General features: G+C 35.6%; 2 protein-coding genes across 7 annotated transcripts in view; one reads left to right on the plus strand and one right to left on the minus strand.

Annotated features, from left to right (window-relative positions):
- Positions 1-6,548, plus strand: part of LOC139692087 (zinc transporter ZIP6-like) — a 76,150-nt gene extending 69,602 nt beyond the window's left edge. For all 3 annotated transcript variants that reach the window (XM_071590122.1, XM_071590129.1, XM_071590137.1), the window contains exons 8-10: positions 1,614-2,102; positions 2,227-2,414; positions 5,778-6,548. In XM_071590122.1, the coding sequence (XP_071446223.1) occupies positions 1,614-2,102; positions 2,227-2,414; positions 5,778-5,957 (857 nt within the window). In that variant the 3' untranslated portion in view covers positions 5,958-6,548. The remainder of the gene's footprint in view (positions 1-1,613; positions 2,103-2,226; positions 2,415-5,777) is intronic.
- Positions 6,549-17,380: 10,832 nt separating this feature from the next.
- The window catches only part of Stlk (Ste20-like kinase), a 31,931-nt gene continuing 30,058 nt past the window's right edge, over positions 17,381-19,253 (minus strand). For 2 of the 4 annotated variants that reach the window (XM_071590160.1, XM_071590169.1), the window contains exon 8: positions 17,384-17,786. In XM_071590160.1, the coding sequence (XP_071446261.1) occupies positions 17,713-17,786 (74 nt within the window). In that variant the 3' untranslated portion in view covers positions 17,384-17,712. Of the gene's footprint in view, positions 17,787-19,253 lie in introns of all 4 variants that reach the window. The other 2 variants (XM_071590178.1, XM_071590187.1) reach the window with 2 other exon arrangements.

Here is a 19,253-nt window from a genome sequence, read left to right on the forward strand (position 1 = left end):
GGCATCTCTAGTTGTGCTGTTTGAGATGAAGCTAAAAAATGCTGGGATAGCAAGTCTGTGTGAATCCAAAACCTACCGTAAACAGTAGACTACCATTTCATTAAAAGATATTGATAAGTAATCATGTTCTCTTACCTTATTTTTACAAGTGATAACAAAATATCAGCAATTTATACGTAAGGATTTGCTTGATGAATAAAACAGTACATCTTTTTTGCTGTAATTGGGGAAATGTGGATAAATTGTAAATATACCATATGCTAATGCATGGTGATATTTGCATATGAAAAATCAACTTTTTTTGTCTTCAAATCAAATCATTCTACCAATGTACAAATTGAATCTCAGAGTTTCGCAGTTCCTGAACATTGATGTACATCCTCTCTGGTGTGTTCATGGATATCTCCATGAGGTTTTTGGGATAATTTTTAAGAGAAATTGCCATTGAAAACCAGTGAATTTTTAACTCTATAAAAAATATATTAGGAATATGTACATGTAAATATGGAAAAATGGAGGATCTGAAACCAACTATGCTAGAATATAATGTTACCCAATATTTTTGTTATCCATTTTCGTGTTGGGAGGTTTCCACTCTTTTAGCACTCTTTTTTTGTTTTTTTATGTGTTCTGTATCACCACTAGGGCTAGGTGTTCAATTTCTGGTTAGAATATAGGAAGTTCTCAGGCAAGTTCCATTCCCACTAACTCAGTCATGTTCATTTTGTGTTCCTTTGCTTCCATTAATACCATGTGTTGAGATGGCTTTGGAGTGCTCCTGCACAATATGCTGTCAAGGCACTATGACCACAAAAGAATAGTCAGGAAAAAATTAAGGTGTTAGAAAATATGCATCCCATATCCCTAGGAATGAAGTAATACAGTGTATTTGGCATTCATTTATTTACCAGTGTGTTTCTTGAGATAAGACTGGGAAAGTTAGGAGTATTATTGCCATTTAAAATGTTTTTGTCCTATGTAGATGGAAGTAAAGAAAAATTATCATAAAAGGGCAAAATTGGTCCTACTCCTGAGTAAAATCTGAATTGTTAATAAAATAATGAAAATATGAAATTCTGAAAGCAATAAAACTGGTCTGGCTCTTTTAGGTACTAGGGGCAATCAAATGAAAACCGAACACTCACCATAACACACAGTCCCCTAAAAGCTGAAAGCTAGCTTTGTACGAATCGATACTACCATTGCTGTGTTAAAAGAACTGCATAGTGTGACAACTCACAGGCACACTCAGTTGTGGGGTTTTGTCCTTATTGGTACATGGACTGGTTGTTGTTGCAGGTGTTTGGTTTTCGTTTGACTGTCCATCTTATATGGGTTAATATTTCATAAACTGGGTCTAAACAGTCTAGAAAAAAAATAAGCCAGTAGTATCAATACCAAAATCCATTGAATGTCCTAAAATTTCACTAGCTTTCAACCCTAAGTATGGAAGAGTGAAGGGTTTGAAGTTTAAAAATGATCAATCTGGCTAATGCTGCCCTTCTAATGTTAATGAAAATCACTTCATAAATTCTCCTAAGTACAAGTATTGATTAGGTGTATACTGATTGAAATCCCAAAATGCTCAGTTAATTAACTGTCTTCCTTTTCAGAAGAAAAGTCAGTCATGCAGGAAAAGAAATCTCGACAGCGTCGAAGGCAAAATGGTTGCAGTGAATCTGTAGCTGAAACAGGTGACGATAAGTTAGAAAAGTTGATGGTTCGAGATGGCAGTGAAGGGTTTGTAAAGTCACCAATAGAAGGAATTGGAAGAGGATATCTTGAAACTCACCCCAAGGATGCTGAAGGTAGAGAAGCAACAAAGGAAGAGGAAGACGAAGAAGAGGGTGGAGATGGTGGCAATAGCTATACAGTCATTCTGAGGGAGCATGAGCGTCCTCATCATGGGCATTCACATACTCATGGTCATGTCCACTCAGCCCCTGAGTCAATATCTTCTGTTGCTTGGATGGTGATCATGGGTGATGGATTACACAACATGACTGATGGCATGGCTATTGGTGCAGCATTTGCAGCTGGCATTGCTGGAGGCTTTTCAACAGCTGTAGCAGTTTTATGCCATGAACTCCCTCATGAATTAGGTATGAATCATGTTTTAACAAAATCATCTTTCAATATACTTTTTGGTTGTGTATTTTTTATTTTGGTATCAATTGTTTCTCAGTTTATAGAACGTTGAAGGAAAATTTCCATTTTAATTTTCAGGAGATTTTGCTGTTCTTTTAAAAGCTGGTATGACTGCAAAGCAAGCTGTTTTCTACAATGTATTTTCGTCATTGTTGTGCTATATTGGGATGATTCTTGGTATCTTTTTGGGTGATACAGAATCTGCATCACAATGGATATTTGCTGCAGCTGCTGGCATGTTTTTGTATATTGCACTGGTGGATATGGTCAGTACATATGTTTTCATTATAAAAAATATTATCATAAAGCTATTCTTCACTGCAGATTTGAAATACTTTTCATTGTTTTTCACTATCATGTGAGCATTATTTTGGATGGAGTTATTTAAATTGTAGCTCAACAACCATACACCAGCTAGTAAACCTTAGATGATGTCACCAGAACTCTCCACTTTATTTGATGATCTTACCTCACAGTGGCAAGCGTGGTGTTAATGTTTATTTCATATCATCAGTGACAGGGGCTCAAGGTTCACCTTCCCTTTGCATTGATTGATTCCCCTCTTTAAACATTTTAATTTATTGTTATTAATAGATTTCTTAGGGATGTTTCAAGGTTATTTATGCATTTTTACTACTCAAATTTGTAAATTAATTTTTTACCCACGAGAAAATGCCCATGCGTTGCTGTCATCAGCATGTTATTAGGAACATGAAAAATTAATGTGAAAGAATGAACATTGAGTTGGCACTACAAGGATTGATGGGTTTCATACTTGTTAGGAACCCATTAAGATTTGTTGTTGGTGTTATGTAGCCCTCATATTTAATTAAACAGAGCAGCATTTTTCCTATGAATATATTTCAATATAGTAAACCCTCAATAATCCATGCTAATGGATTCATGATGAAGTAAAGATAATAAAAAAAACGGATAACCAAAATATGTGGAGAATATGGTTATGATATAAACAAATATGTACAAAAACTCTCCTTTTTCATTCCATGTTGTTCATTCTAGTTTTTTAGTAATGGAAAATACATTTTTTCATTTTTCATCTCTTTTACAAGGGTGGAATTATAGAATTTAAAGATCACAGAACCATCTTAAAGTGAATAGCAAAATTTATTTTCCTTGGAAAACTGAATCAATCCTGAGTGAGCCAGGAGCCAGGAAAAAACAAATGACCGGCAAAGGATGAATTTAAAAAAAAAGAGGACAAATATGGAAGCATATTTTTCATATGATACAGATTAAAATAGTTCATTTTAGATGTTTATGACGTATTTATTGTATAGTAAAACTATGAATTTTATCTCCTTAAAGGAGAATACAGAATTCTCAGGGCTAGTGAATGCAAGAAAAACGATTATGGGAAAGAACAGATAGTGTAAAAATGTTTGCATTAAAACCTTAGTTACTATTGACAACTTATGATTTTGTGATTAGCATTAAAAACTTTTAACCCTTTGGCTGTGGTTGACTCACTGAAATACTTCTCACATGCAGTGAAAATGGAGGGTATCAGTCTCCGTAACATTTATTATACCCAAAATAGTGAAATAATATAAATTATAAAAACATGGAAAAAATTAAAATAATATAGATTCACTGTTTATTTAATAGAAAAGTTTTTGTTCTAATTTTGCAGAAAATAGTTTTTATAAAATTTCAATGTATAATACTTAGCGAACCACAGAAAGGGTGGAGGGTTCACAGTTACCTATTGTTTGAGCATACCTGGTACATTCAGAGCAGCGGAAGGGTTAAGAAAGCCCATATACTACCTTGATCAAAAAGTTCCCGGAATAACCACCGTGTGGCGCTCCCATCGTTCCGATTTGAGTTCTGTTTTTTTTGTTAAATTGGTACATCTGTTGTTGATATTCCCTTTAAATCTTAGTGTCATAACTTGACATTTGCAAAAGTTACGTAGCCAAGAGTACATCTATCTCTGTGTGTGTTGGCGATTTTTTACAATTTCAGAAATGGATTTAAATTTGCAACAACGAACTTGTATTAAATTTTGCGTAAAAAACGGATTTAGTGGCGCACGGACGTTGGAAATGTTGGAAAAGTGTTTCGGCAACGATTCTCTAAAAAAAACGGTCGTTTACCAGTGGCACGAGCGGTTCAGAAGTGGTCGTGAGTCAATCGAAGATGATGAACGCAGTGGCAGACCATCGACATCGAAAGTCGGTGAAAAAATTGATAAAGTAAAAGAAATGTTGGTCAATAACCGCAAATTAACCATCAGAGAAATAGCGGAGGACTTGAACATTGCCTATGGATCCGCCCAAGACATTGTGGTTAATGATTTGGGTTTCCGTCGTGTAGCAGCAAAGTTGGTGCCAAAAGACCTCAATTTCATGCAAAAAAGAGACCGTGTTGACGTCGCAAAAGACATGATTTGCGAGGCTGAATCCGATCCCACATTCATCAAAAGGATCATTACTGGAGACGAGACGTGGGTTTATGAGTACGACACGCAATCCAGACATCAGGCAAGTGAATGGCGTTCACCAAATGAGCCGAGACCAAAAAAACCACGTCGTTTTCAGTCAAAAAAGAAGGCAATGCTGACGGTTTTCATGGATTACAACGGTGTAGTGCATCATGAATTTTTGCCAGAAGGCCAGACAGTAAACAAAGAGTATTATTTGGGCGTTATGAGACGTTTGCGTGAAGCAATTCGCCGAAAGAGACCAGAAATGTGGGCAGAAAACTCGTGGATTATGCACCACGATAACGCACCGTCGCACAGTGCTATCATTATTCGTAATTTTTTGACGAAAAATGCAACAAATACCATCCAACAGCCACCGAATTCACCTGATTTGGCTCCCTGTGACTTCTTTCTGTTCAATCGAGTTAAAAAACCATTACGGGGAACGCGTTTTAGCAGCCGAGAGGAAGTAATGGAAAAATCGCAGGAAGCACTGATGGACATACCGAAAACCGAATATAAAAAATGTTTCGAGGATTGGATCAAGCGCTGGCATAAGTGTGTTGCAGTCGATGGGGATTACTTTGAAGGGGACAATATAGATTTAGATGAATAAACTTGTATTTTTAATTTTCTGAATAAATTCCGGGAAATTTTTGATCAAGGTAGTATTACAATCTTCTATTTTTTAAAAGTATGAGTTTCGAAGCATTAAGTTGCCTTTACAATTGTGATTTCATTAAAATTTCGGGTGCTGAGAAGAGATAACTCACAAAACACAGATAATTCACAAAACAGTTAATCTGCTCATCAGTAACTGTAGTAAAAATAATGATATGAAATATCAATAATAAAATGGAAAGAGAATAAACATAGCTCTTATTTCACATGGGCAGAGCAAAACTGTAAAACATTTCAAAAATTGGTGTTAAGTTTTGATCTTTAATATCTACACTAATATCCTGAAAATGCTTTCTACAGCATATCAAATTTTTTTGCTTGGCAAAGAGCTTGAAAGAAATGGCATAACAGTATATATTTGCATTTCAAATAATCATGCATTTTATAACTATTTGATTTACTGGTTCACAATTTGATTGACATTGTTATAAGTTGTGTAATTAAGAGGATTTTATAAAAACATAAACTAGGTTTCTGATCCTAAAAATTGCTTTAATTTCAGATCCCAGAACTGACAGCAAGCCATTCTAAGGAAGGAGGATCATTTTTTCAGTCTGTTCTCCAATTGTTTGGCCTCCTTAGTGGCTTGGGTATCATGCTCCTTATAGCCCTTTATGAGCATGACTTAAAGGACATCTTCAGGGGAGAAGATGTGAGCCCAAAGATCAAGGATCCCGAATGATACAAATGAAATGTTACCTACCTTAGATAGTAGGGATTTACATCAAGAATTGTTCCTATTTGGGGGTCATGTCTGTAGATCAAATGGCTCAAAATCACAGCAGTTTTAATGCTTTTCACAAATTACCTAACATTGCTTCCAGGATGAGAGATGATGTGGGTAAATATTGACCACCAAAAGGTGGTAAGAATGTGATCGTGATATATAAGGTATTAACATTTTCATCTGCCTCTGACAATATGTATTTTCATTATTTGCTTGGGCAGTAGTATTTTATAGAGACTACAGCAACAAATGTTTTTACGTTTTTAGTACAGACTAACAATCATATCTTGTTTCATTTTGAATTTTACTTGTACATTTTGCAGGTTGCTTAAATGAAAGTAAAGGTATGAAGTATAGCTGTAGAAACACAGTGTTGTGAAGAGAATTTTCTTTAATCATTGCATGTTTTATTTTCATAAGTTGTTGGCATGGGAGGGTCAGTAATATTTTGTAATTTGCCTCGTGACATGTCTATTTAGATGAGTTTTCTACTTACACAATTCTATCAGTTTTTATGATAGAAATAAATAAAGTCACTCTAATTTCTCTGATGTTTTTTTTTTATATTTTTGCATAAGCATCAACCTAGAGCCTCAAACAGACCTTTCTCCTTGAAATTGTATGCAGTAAAACTAATGTTTGGAGTTTATTTTCTTGAAAAGATCTCTGGTTTGGAACCTGTGGAGATAGAAGCAAAAGCTTTAGGAAAAATAGTGTTACAGACATGCCTCCTCTGGAAGGCATTTGTTTTTTAGCTACTCTAAATGGTCAAATGATTATCTCTTAGTATAGTTTTGGCAGCCTCTTAAATACCATTGCTTACCTTCAGTTTCAACCCTCTCAAAGCATTAATTTTTGATACTGTTTTGGTTCAAGACTTTGAATGTACAGTAGAGTGCTGATTATCCTTAATAACCTGGGGAAAGTGCTGACATTTGAAACTGATTGGTAAACATTCATATTTAAGTCCTGAGGTATTATGACCATATTTTCAAGGACACGTCTCCATAGATTTTTTGGATGGATTTTATATTGTGTTCCTTATTTTTTTCTTTATCATTTCCTTGATCGATCTCATTCTTTTCACCATTCAACAAAGTATAGTATATTTGAAATTCCTGTTAGTAGATTGCCCATAGTTTCCATGTATCTTTATGGAGAAAAATTAACCATGAACATTGATATACACATAAAACCATTAGTCGCAACATTGTCAATTCCATTTCTTAACCTTTGAATATAGGTCTTGCAGTAAGTGTTTAAAATTATGTATCATAAATTTTTGTGCTTATTCCACAAAATGTGCATATATCAATTTGAAAAACAGTCCCACTGAGTTGGATGCACATCCCAGTAAAGTTGTGATTTTGGCAGGTAATAGTCTGATGCTATCTGTCAGTGCCTGCCATCACACTTCCAAAAATAGATAATAATCGCTAGTAAACATGGCCAGGTCATTCAGCTTTCACTGGCAGAGGCATATGGTCCATTTGGGTGGGAGTGGTCAAATTAGTCCCTGTCACTAAACATCTCCGTCACAACCCTCTCACCTCCCTCAGAGCAAATATACCAAGATCATTATCCTCCCCTACCCCCAAATATTTGGCACAGATGGCTTCTACGCATACCTCCATGCACTAAAGTGTGTATCAATGGATGTTGTCGGTGTTATATAAATGATTTTTACAATTAAATTTAACATTTTAAATTTTAATTAAGGGCAGTAAAATAGACTATCAGTTGAATAAGCATACGCAGTTACTTACTAAGGTTCCTATGAATACGGAGAAATTGAAGACTTATGTATATGTACAATTATTAAAAACATCATTAGCCTCTAATATTGAGGCAAGAGGGGCTTGGGATGGTGTGGTGGCTAACGTACTAGCTTCCCACCGAGAGGGCCTGGGTTCAAATCCTGGGGACAATAAATATTTTTAACGGTGTCCCGATCCCTACTTGAGGTGCTTCTTGGAGAGCGCTTTAAGTGAGTACGACGTCTGTCGGATGGGACGTTAAACTGTAGACCTCTTGGCACCTTTCAACTAGAGTAGGCTAATGCCAACGCCGGGTTTCTCTCCACCCTTCCTTTCCCATCCATACCTAATGGCACAAATGACCTTAGCTGTCAGTTGCCTCCCATAAATACTACTACTACTTGAGGCAAGAGGGAAGAAACAGGAGGGGATACCTCTAGCTGGGATTAATGTATAACCTGTCCATCAAATAACTGGACATTGGATAATCAGCAATCAACTGTGCTCCAATTTATAATACTAACATTAATATCATGGCAGCAGTTTACATGTGTGCAATTTTCCCAAATGTAGCTTGGCATTTCTCACCTTATTTCTACTCTGCATGTATAAGCCAAATTATGATTTTTTTCAACTGAAGAATAATTTTTTTTGGGCTGTAATGGTTCATAGGATACTCTAGGAATCTGGATTCTGTTTGTGTCCTAAGCATTGTGACTTTGAAATAAGGAGAAAATCACAAATATCATAAGTTCTTTTATTTGTTTTTCATCCAAAATGCTAGTCCTTGTCATGTGTATTAATAGAAGAAACTAAAATTCCAAAGAGAATACATAATTCTAGGACTTGGGTATCCTTGAAACAAGGGAGATGGACTATATATGTATTGAGAAAATATGCTTGTGGAATCCTTAAGCTTTAACAAAAGTATTCATACTTTTTGTTATACACAAACTGTTCTAGTAAAAGAAGGGTATTTGTATAAATAAAAATATGAAAACCCAAGCTGTGAAGCATTTAGACACTCAATATTTCTCAAGTTTCCCCCTCACTAACATCAATTTCCTGAAACCTATTTCATTTCTCAGCCATTACCATATATGAATTTCTTTTTTGTGGTAGAATTAAGAGAAGGATATCAATCAAAGTTTCCTGCCTCCAAATTGATTGCCAGGGCTCCTCAATCACAAAATAAATACTACCTTGATCAAAAAGTTCCCGGAATAACCACCGTGTGGCGCTCCCATCGTTCCGATTTGAGTTCTGTTTTTTTTGTTAAATTGGTACATCTGTTGTTGATATTCCCTTGAAATCTTAGTGTCATAACTTGACATTTGCAAAAGTTACGGTCGGTTTTCGGTATGTCCATCAGTGCTTCCTGCGATTTTTTCCATTACTTCCTCTCGGCTGCTAAAACGCGTTCCCCGTAATGGTTTTTTAACTCGATTGAACAGAAAGAAGTCACAGGGAGCCAAATCAGGTGAATTCGGTGGCTGTTGGATGGTATTTGTTGCATTTTTCGTCAAAAAATTACGAATAATGATAGCACTGTGCGACGGTGCGTTATCGTGGTGCAAAATCCACGAGTTTTCTGCCCACATTTCTGGTCTCTTTCGGCGAATTGCTTCACGCAAACGTCTCATAACGCCCAAATAATACTCTTTGTTTACTGTCTGGCCTTCTGGCAAAAATTCATGATGCACTACACCGTTGTAATCCATGAAAACCGTCAGCATTGCCTTCTTTTTGGACTGAAAACGACGTGGTTTTTTTGGTCTCGGCTCATTTGGTGAACGCCATTCACTTGCCTGATGTCTGGATTGCGTGTCGTACTCATAAACCCACGTCTCGTCTCCAGTAATGATCCTTTTGATGAATGTGGGATCGGATTCAGCCTCGCAAATCATGTCTTTTGCGACGTCAACACGGTCTCTTTTTTGCATGAAATTGAGGTCTTTTGGCACCAACTTTGCTGCTACACGACGGAAACCCAAATCATTAACCACAATGTCTTGGGCGGATCCATAGGCAATGTTCAAGTCCTCCGCTATTTCTCTGATGGTTAATTTGCGGTTATTGACCAACATTTCTTTTACTTTATCAATTTTTTCACCGACTTTCGATGTCGATGGTCTGCCACTGCGTTCATCATCTTCGATTGACTCACGACCACTTCTGAACCGCTCGTGCCACTGGTAAACGACCGTTTTTTTTAGAGAATCGTTGCCGAAACACTTTTCCAACATTTCCAACGTCCGTGCGCCACTAAATCCGTTTTTTACGCAAAATTTAATACAAGTTCGTTGTTGCAAATTTAAATCCATTTCTGAAATTGTAAAAAATCGCCAACACACACAGAGATAGATGTACTCTTGGCTACGTAACTTTTGCAAATGTCAAGTTATGACACTAAGATTTAAAGGGAATATCAACAACAGATGTACCAATTTAACAAAAAAAACAGAACTCAAATCGGAACGATGGGAGCGCCACACGGTGGTTATTCCGGGAACTTTTTGTTCAAGGTAGTATGCACCAAGTAAAAAATCTTACCCATGAATAGAAAAAATTCTATATTCTTTCTTGTTTTAATAATAGATTTACAGAAGCTGATTTGGGCCCTGAATGTTTCAAAAAACATTTCCAATCTCCTTTTTGATTTGTTTGCATGATGATTAACACAGAAATCAGCCATCCAGTTGCCAAACTTAAACCACACAAAATGAAGTTTCATTAAATTTATGCCTAGTTTTCTGAATGGTATTGTTCTCGTTTGTTAAGGATATTGAATACCTCACCTGAAAATGTCACCGCAGACTCTTCCAGAGCAGGTTTTTGGCTTTACTGTATAAGTTAATGTCATACTTTATTTGTGTTTGAATTGAGAAAACGTTGGTAGTTATTGCAATTGGAAAACATTTACCATAAAGCAATTAGTTTATCCTTATAAAAACAAGAAAACTTCATATTGAATGATGATATGTTGAAAGTTATTGTGAATCCTGTAAGTGGACTCGATAAGTTTCATTTATCTATTTATATCAATAATGTATATTGGAACTTTATATATTGAGGCAATACTTTATTGCATTTGGACGTGCTTTGCACTCATGAGTATATGTGGCAACAGAAAAATTTCTTTCTTTCCGCTATGCCCCAAAATTAGACCCAAATCCTCCCTAACTCCTTCCCCTTCTTGTCGGTCATCTTTCCTCTTCTAAGCAAGGTGTTTTGTTTCCTCTGCCATCTTGAGTTTCATAGGAAGCGTGAGAATTGCTTGTGATGGTTTGTGCCATTGCAAAAACCACATTGAATTTGCTGTGCTACACAAACGACCCATGCCACTTCATGTGCTACAAATTGGTAGTTTCCAAGATGCCAGGGGAAAAGACGTGGAATATCACATAGTTTTAAAGTATATTTTGCCTTAAAGATCACCTTATTACAGTAGCTAGTGTGCAAAACTAATGTTTTGGCAGTACAAAAAATGATGTAGATGAAATGTTTTGAAATAGATGATTAATCTAAAACATCCCCTATTCTTTCACATAGGAAGTTCTAGAACTGATGGAATAAAATATTTAGCATCACACTGTTCATTCATGCTCTATATCAGAATTCAAAGTTTTATAATTCTTGAATGGGGATTTCCCTTAAAATGAAAGAAGCCATTCATCCACTTTACAAAAGAATCCTGAATTTGATAATTGGTTGTTCCATTTGGTTAAATAAATTAATAATTGCGAGACTCTGATCTACTGTCACCTACGTTATAGCTTATTGAATAGAATATAACAATTTTTTTTGTGCTAATATCAATTGTATTTTCACTTAGGCGATCATTCCTGTATGCACTTTACTCTAACCAGAAGGAATGATTCATTCATGGGTTCAAGTTTTCTAGCAAACCAGCATTTTCTGCAGTAATTCATATGTGATACTTCACAATTCTCTCACATATTTGAAAGAAAAGCACTAAGAGAACACAGAAGTCCTGATCTCTCTGTCTTTTAAAGTCAAGAGGTCTAGCACAGGGTCATCACAGCTTGCGCAAACTGCTACACTTTGGTAGATCAACCCTCATTGTAGCCAAGAAATGTCAGGATGTTCATTGGATTTAGGCTCCTCTTTCATTGTATCTCCTTTACAGGGAGATCTGAGTCCTCTTTCCAAGGTAGAAAAAATATTGAGGGAATGATGAATTGGAGATTTCAAAAACTACGCAACATCATGGTTATAACAAATGGGCTCATAAAAATAACTTCTTCTAATGAATGGTGCTAAATAATATGATGCTTCTGTCCGACAGGCAATGTTGAGAAATTTCTATGACAGTGACATGAGTATGTCAACCTCATGTACTACCATTTACAAAGGAAGGTGTTTCAAATTATGCTGTCGTCCATTGAAAAAGAAATTTTTTAATAAATTGCAACCATATATGCTCCAAAGCTCTTCATTCAATGGATAATCTAGCAAAACACTAGTATTCATCACATTTATTCTTAACCTCATTTATAGTATTTTTTGTAGGGAGAAGAAAGTGTTGATCTGATTATGTTTTGTGTATTTACTCCAAATGTAGGTTGTCTACTCATTAATATAATATTGCATGAAATCATGCATCCAGGAAGGGTCTCCGGTTTGTATCCTTCAGGGAAAGGCAATCATTTAATTCCCTTTTGTGCATAGACCAGCACCTTCTGGAGATCATGTAATGGAAAGGTTGAAGTATTGAGAGAGAGAAGCATCCCACTAAAAATGCATTGGTGAACATTTAGTTAAAAAAGTTTGGTAAATTTCAATTCCTGGGTGGTCACTCAGTGTAACCCATTAATGTCATTTCATTTTCTTGCAATATGGAAATAATGTAAATATACTGGGACAAAGGGTTCTAGAAAGGACAGTGTTTCTTCAGATGGCTAATGGGGAGGATACAGTGGTTGAGGTTTGGAGGCAAAAAAGTGGTTGAGAAGTGACTACACTGCTCAATCTAAACTCATCCCCTGAAGTCTTTGTGGTGAGTGAAAGGGTGGAATTGAAGGAATGAGGCATCCTTTGTTCTTTGGGGCCTGTTTTAAGCACATGACCTGAGAACTACAGTTTTTCACTCCAATTAAATACTAACAAAATTTTGGAATTTTATCTTATGAGATAAAGGGAGCCAAGCATGGATTCAACATGATCACTGTCACCCATGTAACACATGATGTGGAAGTGCTGGGCTTTATGTAGTCTAGAAGAAAAAGAGGAACCATAATAATGGTCAAGTTGAGTAGCTTAAAGTTAAGAGAACAACTGGGATCCCAGTCAAGGCAAATGATTGTTACACTCTGAAATTGTTGCATTCCTGAAGTTTGATACTTTTAGCTTCAGATTACTTTAAAATGGAGAATGAATGACTAAATCTCAGGTAAGGATTTTGAAAAATATTGTGTATGAAGGAGTTCCTATATATATTTAAAGTAACTATATTTTGAGAAATAGATGTTTTGAGTATCCTGAGGCTGATTAAAATTCCAATGAGATTATTCAATGAAGAGAAATTCTCAAGTGCTGGGCCATGTCTGACTGAAATATCATTTTTATTGCAGACTATTTCTAGGTATACGTAACGTGGAGTTGGAGGAATTATATCATCTAGGATGAATAGCAGTCAATGGCAAATCTGAGGATTACCTGCTTATTTAATGTAACTGTAGAATACCCTATCCCCAAGTAGAATCAGTACACCATTTAGTAGAAACAAGATAAGAAAAATATTTGAAAAGAACAATTACTTGAAGTTCTACTCAAAATAGAAGAAGTGCCTGACCCACAAAGGTAGATACGCAGGTGTAGCTAAAATATAATGTCTTGAATAGATATAATAAAAGTGCCTTGAAAGCAATGGAATGAATTTGATGATGGCTTTTGGCCCACCTTGTAGAGTTACTACCCATAAATTGCAGAAAAGTAATATGTACATGTATGAGTATATTAAAACCATTAACACTGGTATCAACTCAAAGGTTGGTTTGATAGGTGATGGTTGAGTTCACCCTATACTAAGACCAACAGCATGTGAAATTCGCACATCAAAGTATAGGGGCCACATCATTTCCCTGCACTGCCCATGGTTTCCCAGGAAGATCATGTTTCTGAAAATTCACAGCTTGGGTGCCCCATAATCTAACTTGGGCCCTCTGGTCAGTAATCCAATGGTAATCCTCATATATTATATATGTCTATATTTTTAGGTGTGTATATATAATCCAGGAGAAAATGATGTGATGTTATACAGTCTTACTCTAAATTGTCCTCAATGCATTGCAATTTTTAAATCTTTTTGACCCTTCTTACTGAGCCTGCCATTATTTTAATTCAGTTCAACATAATTACTACAAAATATTTGAATGAGTAATTTTGCATAGCATAGCCAATGAATCCAGTCATTTTTTTTCAAATTTAAATACATGGAAATAGTTAAGTATGCTAGATGGCATTCAGTCAAACAAATACTAGGTAGTAGGGAAGGAGTTTCAGGGGTGGAAAGACTGGCCCTGCTGAAGACCCTATTTCACTGCAAATTTTCTTGCCTCGTCACATTTCTGTACCTCATCTTTATCGCTTTCAATGTCCTGACTTTCCTAGCTCACTCTCCTCTCCCATCAGCTTCTCTCCCTCCCCCTTTCTATGCTGAGTGTTGAATCAACAAATCACCCCATCACAACATTATTGGATTTTGTCAAAAGGTGGCTCCCCTGTCATGGAAATGTTATTTGCAAGTGGGAGCAAAGCCAAATGTAAATCTGGTTGCAAAGTGACATAGACCTTTTTTTGTACTCTCTGCCTCAAAAATAGAAACAATACAGTAAGTATAGGGCAAATGCAGTTTGATGAGCTAATAGTCGGGAGAAGTAACTTAAGGAGGTTGTGAACATTCCCCCTTAAGGCCTTGGTTACATCAAATCCCTAGTCGACGGGAAAAGTGCCCAACTCAGGCCTAATGGCCATTGACTCTCTGCTAGTAGACGGTTTGTGTTCGAAGTATTGATAAGATCCCCCAATAATACAAGGGTAATAGATAGTCCCTGATAAATCTGAAATCCAAGGCCTCGACATCTCGTATGAGAAAATACCTACCCCTTGAAGTCTTGCAATCCCAGAGTTGTATGGATTTTGTTGATTCTGGGTCAAATATTGGAAAATGATGATCACCTTAAGACACACTCATTCACAGAGAGAAAAAAGAATGGGGACAAGCTTAAAAAAATTGTATCAAACTTAAACAAAAATATGAAAATTTCGAAGAATTAAAATGTCACTAAAAAAAGATATTTTTTTAATTGATTGCATTTTTTAACCCTAAAGGCATGTAGAATCTCTCCCATTTAGGAATGATTGAAGGTTGAATGATAATCAAGGGGGTAAGGTTCAAATAAATCAGTACATAGGTATATGAATCTCATGTATTGTAAATAATTAAAAATTATCAAAATTTACCTCAATGTGAAAAACCACCACATTATGAACGGATGGATATGGCATTAAATTTGATTAAACATTGATTTCAATGCAACAATTTCAGTGTAAAAATCATTCGCCTAGACCAGGATTCGAACCAGGATCCCTCAATGTCCGGTCGAGTGCTTTAGCCAGTTAAGCTATCGAGGCGTCCTCTTAAAATCTGAAATTTTTGGGGCTCCGCAGTTTGTTTGGAATTTGTTAAGGTATAAACAGCCTAGGTGTTTAAAAGTTGGCTTTAACCTCGTGGACTGTGGTGTGTCGTGCACGACTACAAATGCCTGTGACATTGTATGTATGGTATTTCGTCACAACATCTTGTTCCTATAAAGCCCCCTAAATTTCAGAGTTTATGAGAATACCTCGATAGCTTAACTGGCTAAAGTTCTCGACTGGATACTGAGGGATCAGGGTTCAAACCCCACTCAAGGCGAATGATTTTTACACTCTGAAATTGTTGCATTGAAATGCACATTAGCGGATGACTCCGTTAAAAGTTACTGTTGCGGCATTTCCCGCAGTTTCTTTGAAGTTTACATACATGTTGAAGGGAGAGCTGGTATTTGCAGTAAAAATTTAGAAGTTAGAGAAATTAGGTATATTCCCTGCATGACAAAATAGAATAAAATATAATACTTATGAGTTTTGGAAAGGGCATGTCCAGAATATTTTCGGGATTAGCATGGAAATAAAAATTAGGTTACAAATACCCCAGATTATTCCATTTATATTCTTTGTCTTCTGAGTCAATTATCCTTAAAATGTTCTTTATTTTCGTGACAAGTAACATGCTACTGTTCCATGATTACTCTAATTCACCCCCACTCCAAAAAGTAATAAATGCCATTATTATTTTATTTAAGCACCACCAAATTTGTCTTTGATGGTCCAATGCGCTTTTTACATTTGCTGTCGTTCATTTGGCCTTCCCCAGTGAAGTATCATTCTCTCCTGATGAATATCATCTCCAAATATAATTAGTAGCATTTTTTTTGGGTCAAAATACAGGTACAGAGAGTGGACAATTGACCTTAAGGGCGTTTATATACCCCTTGTATGTGGGTTGCCTCCATCTCCTGCTCGAGAGGCTACTTAATCTGCCTACACTCTCCATTGCCTAGTAACATTGACTTCTTTTAATCTACCCAATCCACTTTGAACTATTAAGTGACAAGGTGGGGGTAGAACAAGATGGCTGCACTTGGATGACTATTTTCAAACTAGTTTGGGTCTTGCCATGAACTCTCTCCTGATTTCTGTGAGTGATGTCTGCATTCAGTGGGATTGCTGACAGCATGATGCCCTAAAAGTATTTTAAAACATTTGGAATAGCCCTTTCAATTCAAGGCTTCAGATACTCCTTCCAATTATATAATTTCCATGTGTTTTTTTAATTTTCACATGGACTATGTAAAAATAAATTAGGTACTTCATTACAGGTAGTAGAATTTTCTTTTGCTAAATATGGAGATATAACATGCAATGCCTTTATAAATTATAAAAATGAAACTTTGCTACACGCAATGCACAATTACTTGGGTAAGATTTAGAAATAAACCCTTTGTAAGAGGGTGAGGTCATGGCTTTGGATTTCATCGTAGATACAACTACAGTTATTTGCACTGAAAAGCATGCAGGCATATGTTATTGTTTGGAGTCTACTCTTAATTAATATATCATGTGACTCACAGTTAAGTGGAAGCTAAATCAGGTAATTTTGTTATATAATGAATGAACGGAAAATGTAGCTAGGGGCAAATTTTATTGCTGACTTCTAGATTATTTTGGAATAACACCACAAATGTTGTCAGTGAGAAATTGAAAAAAATATAGATCCTAAAAGATTTACTTCCCTGAGAAAATAGCACATACCTTGTTTTTCAGTCAGTAAAATGATGCCTAAACATGAAACTATTACAAAGCTTTACAGAGAAAATATTTTTCTTTTAAAAAGAAAATTTAGTTCCTCACCCACACAAACTTGCAACATTTGAGTGTTTTCCTCATGAACCCCTAATTAGCAAGATGAAGTTGTGTAAAATGTTCATATATTTACAAAATTAGGAATTATAGGAGTACATGCTACATGGAGTACAGGTCACAATAGACTGCTTTGAAACTTCTGTTAACTTTATTGAGATTTCAGGAAGAACAATAAAGTTGTAGATAAAATATTCATTCAAAATAACAATGAAAATAATTATGAGCATTTGTTATATACCTTAGAAATGAAAACTAAAAATTTTATTTGTTAATTTTAAAGTGGTATTTCTGAGGATGAAAGGCCCTTCCTCTTGAGAAACAAAATTAATCATGGTAAAGATTGTAAGTCTTTGTTCACAGTTCATATGCTTTTTGTACAAAGACCCACATTACGTGGATGTCAACCATTTGGCAATTAAACTGAAGAAATTCTTTGGTCATCAAAAATCCACTCTAGAAACCACTCAGAATTCCCAGTCTTCAGGTCCAATATACATTTCTTCAAACATCTCAGCAGCTAGTAATGACTGAAGTTCATCTAGAAAAAGACAATGTGCAACCTATTAGATAGGTATACATGGTATTTTACATGATACATGCTGTTTTTGAAACGTGCTATTTGGGTTAATGTCATTGATGAAATACTTGTGTGTAATACCTGTATGCTCAAATTACATGGTCCCGAAATGCTTCCAGTCAGAGAGAAAAGTCAAACCATTGATTGATATCAGACAATAGAATAAATACAATATGATTCCTTGTTTTTGACAAATCGCATGACATTATTCACCTAAGGGAAACTGTTGGATATATATAGAATGAAAATTGGAAATTTTCTTTTGCTTTCCAGACCTCAATTTCCTTTACACTTTTCCTTGAAGGATACAAAATCCTTAAGTGTTAGATATTTGTGACATTTGTGGATGAATGTCACCCGATTCCGAAGCTTAAAAATATTTTTTTGTACCTATGGATATGATGCGGCATTACTGTAAAGTGCATCCAAATGTATATAATATACATATAGGTATTTACAACATATACAAAAATTCATACATATTAGTGTATCAATATTACCACAATACTCTTCTTATTATTCCTTATCTAATATTTTGTAGACAATTCTTATTATAGTATTTATTCTTATAGTTAGAATCTGTTTGTGATAATTCTCTGGGCAAAATAAAATTGGTGGAAAAATTTAAAAATATAACCATATGATTGGTAGAATCAGTGCAATCAATTAATACTTCGCAGAAAATAGGAGTTGACTGTAGATATAAATGGCTTATTATGAATCTGCGTACGTCTCAGATGGCACAAATGCAGAGAGAAAATATAGAGTTTGAAAAGGCAGTACTAGAAAGGGAAGGAAACCAGGGAGGTCAATTGTCAAAGGCTCTTTTCAATGTACAAGTGGAGGAAAAGTATGGAAGGTATGGGAAAAGCTGGAGACAGGCGTGAAAGTTATTGGGGAACTCGTGAGTCAGATTTGTGGATGATCAAGCGTCCATTAGCCAGTCAGCCAAATCCTTACAAAATTTATCTTCCACATTGCAGAATCAGCACAATTGGTATGGGATAAGAATAAATCAAAAGAAAATGAAGTTTAAGAGATTTTTAAGAAATGGAAAGACTAAGATAAACATTGAAGTTGGGGGACTAAGCAGTGCAAAAATTCATCTATTAACGAAGTGTTTTAGAAGAAGGTTGGCAAAACAGTAAAGACACTAACTGAAGAATCGTATTAAGTCAAGAAACTTTTACCAGGTGGGAATGGATGATCAGCACCTAAAGTAATAATATAAGGAAAAGAACAGGGAAAATAATTTGGAACATAGCTTTATATGGCTTGGAAACTTGGTTGTTGAGGCAAGAGAATGAAAGGAAGCTTTTCATTTGTGGGTGCGGAGGAGAATAAATAAAAACAATGAACAGAAAGGAAAACAAATAATGAAGTTATAGGCAAGGTATGGTAATAGAGAAGGTTTTTGGAAGAAATTTG

Source organism: Hetaerina americana, unplaced genomic scaffold (assembly GCF_022747635.1).
Source record: "Hetaerina americana unplaced genomic scaffold, ioHetAmer1.1.p SCAF_1, whole genome shotgun sequence".
Lineage (NCBI taxonomy): Eukaryota > Metazoa > Arthropoda > Insecta > Odonata > Calopterygidae > Hetaerina > Hetaerina americana.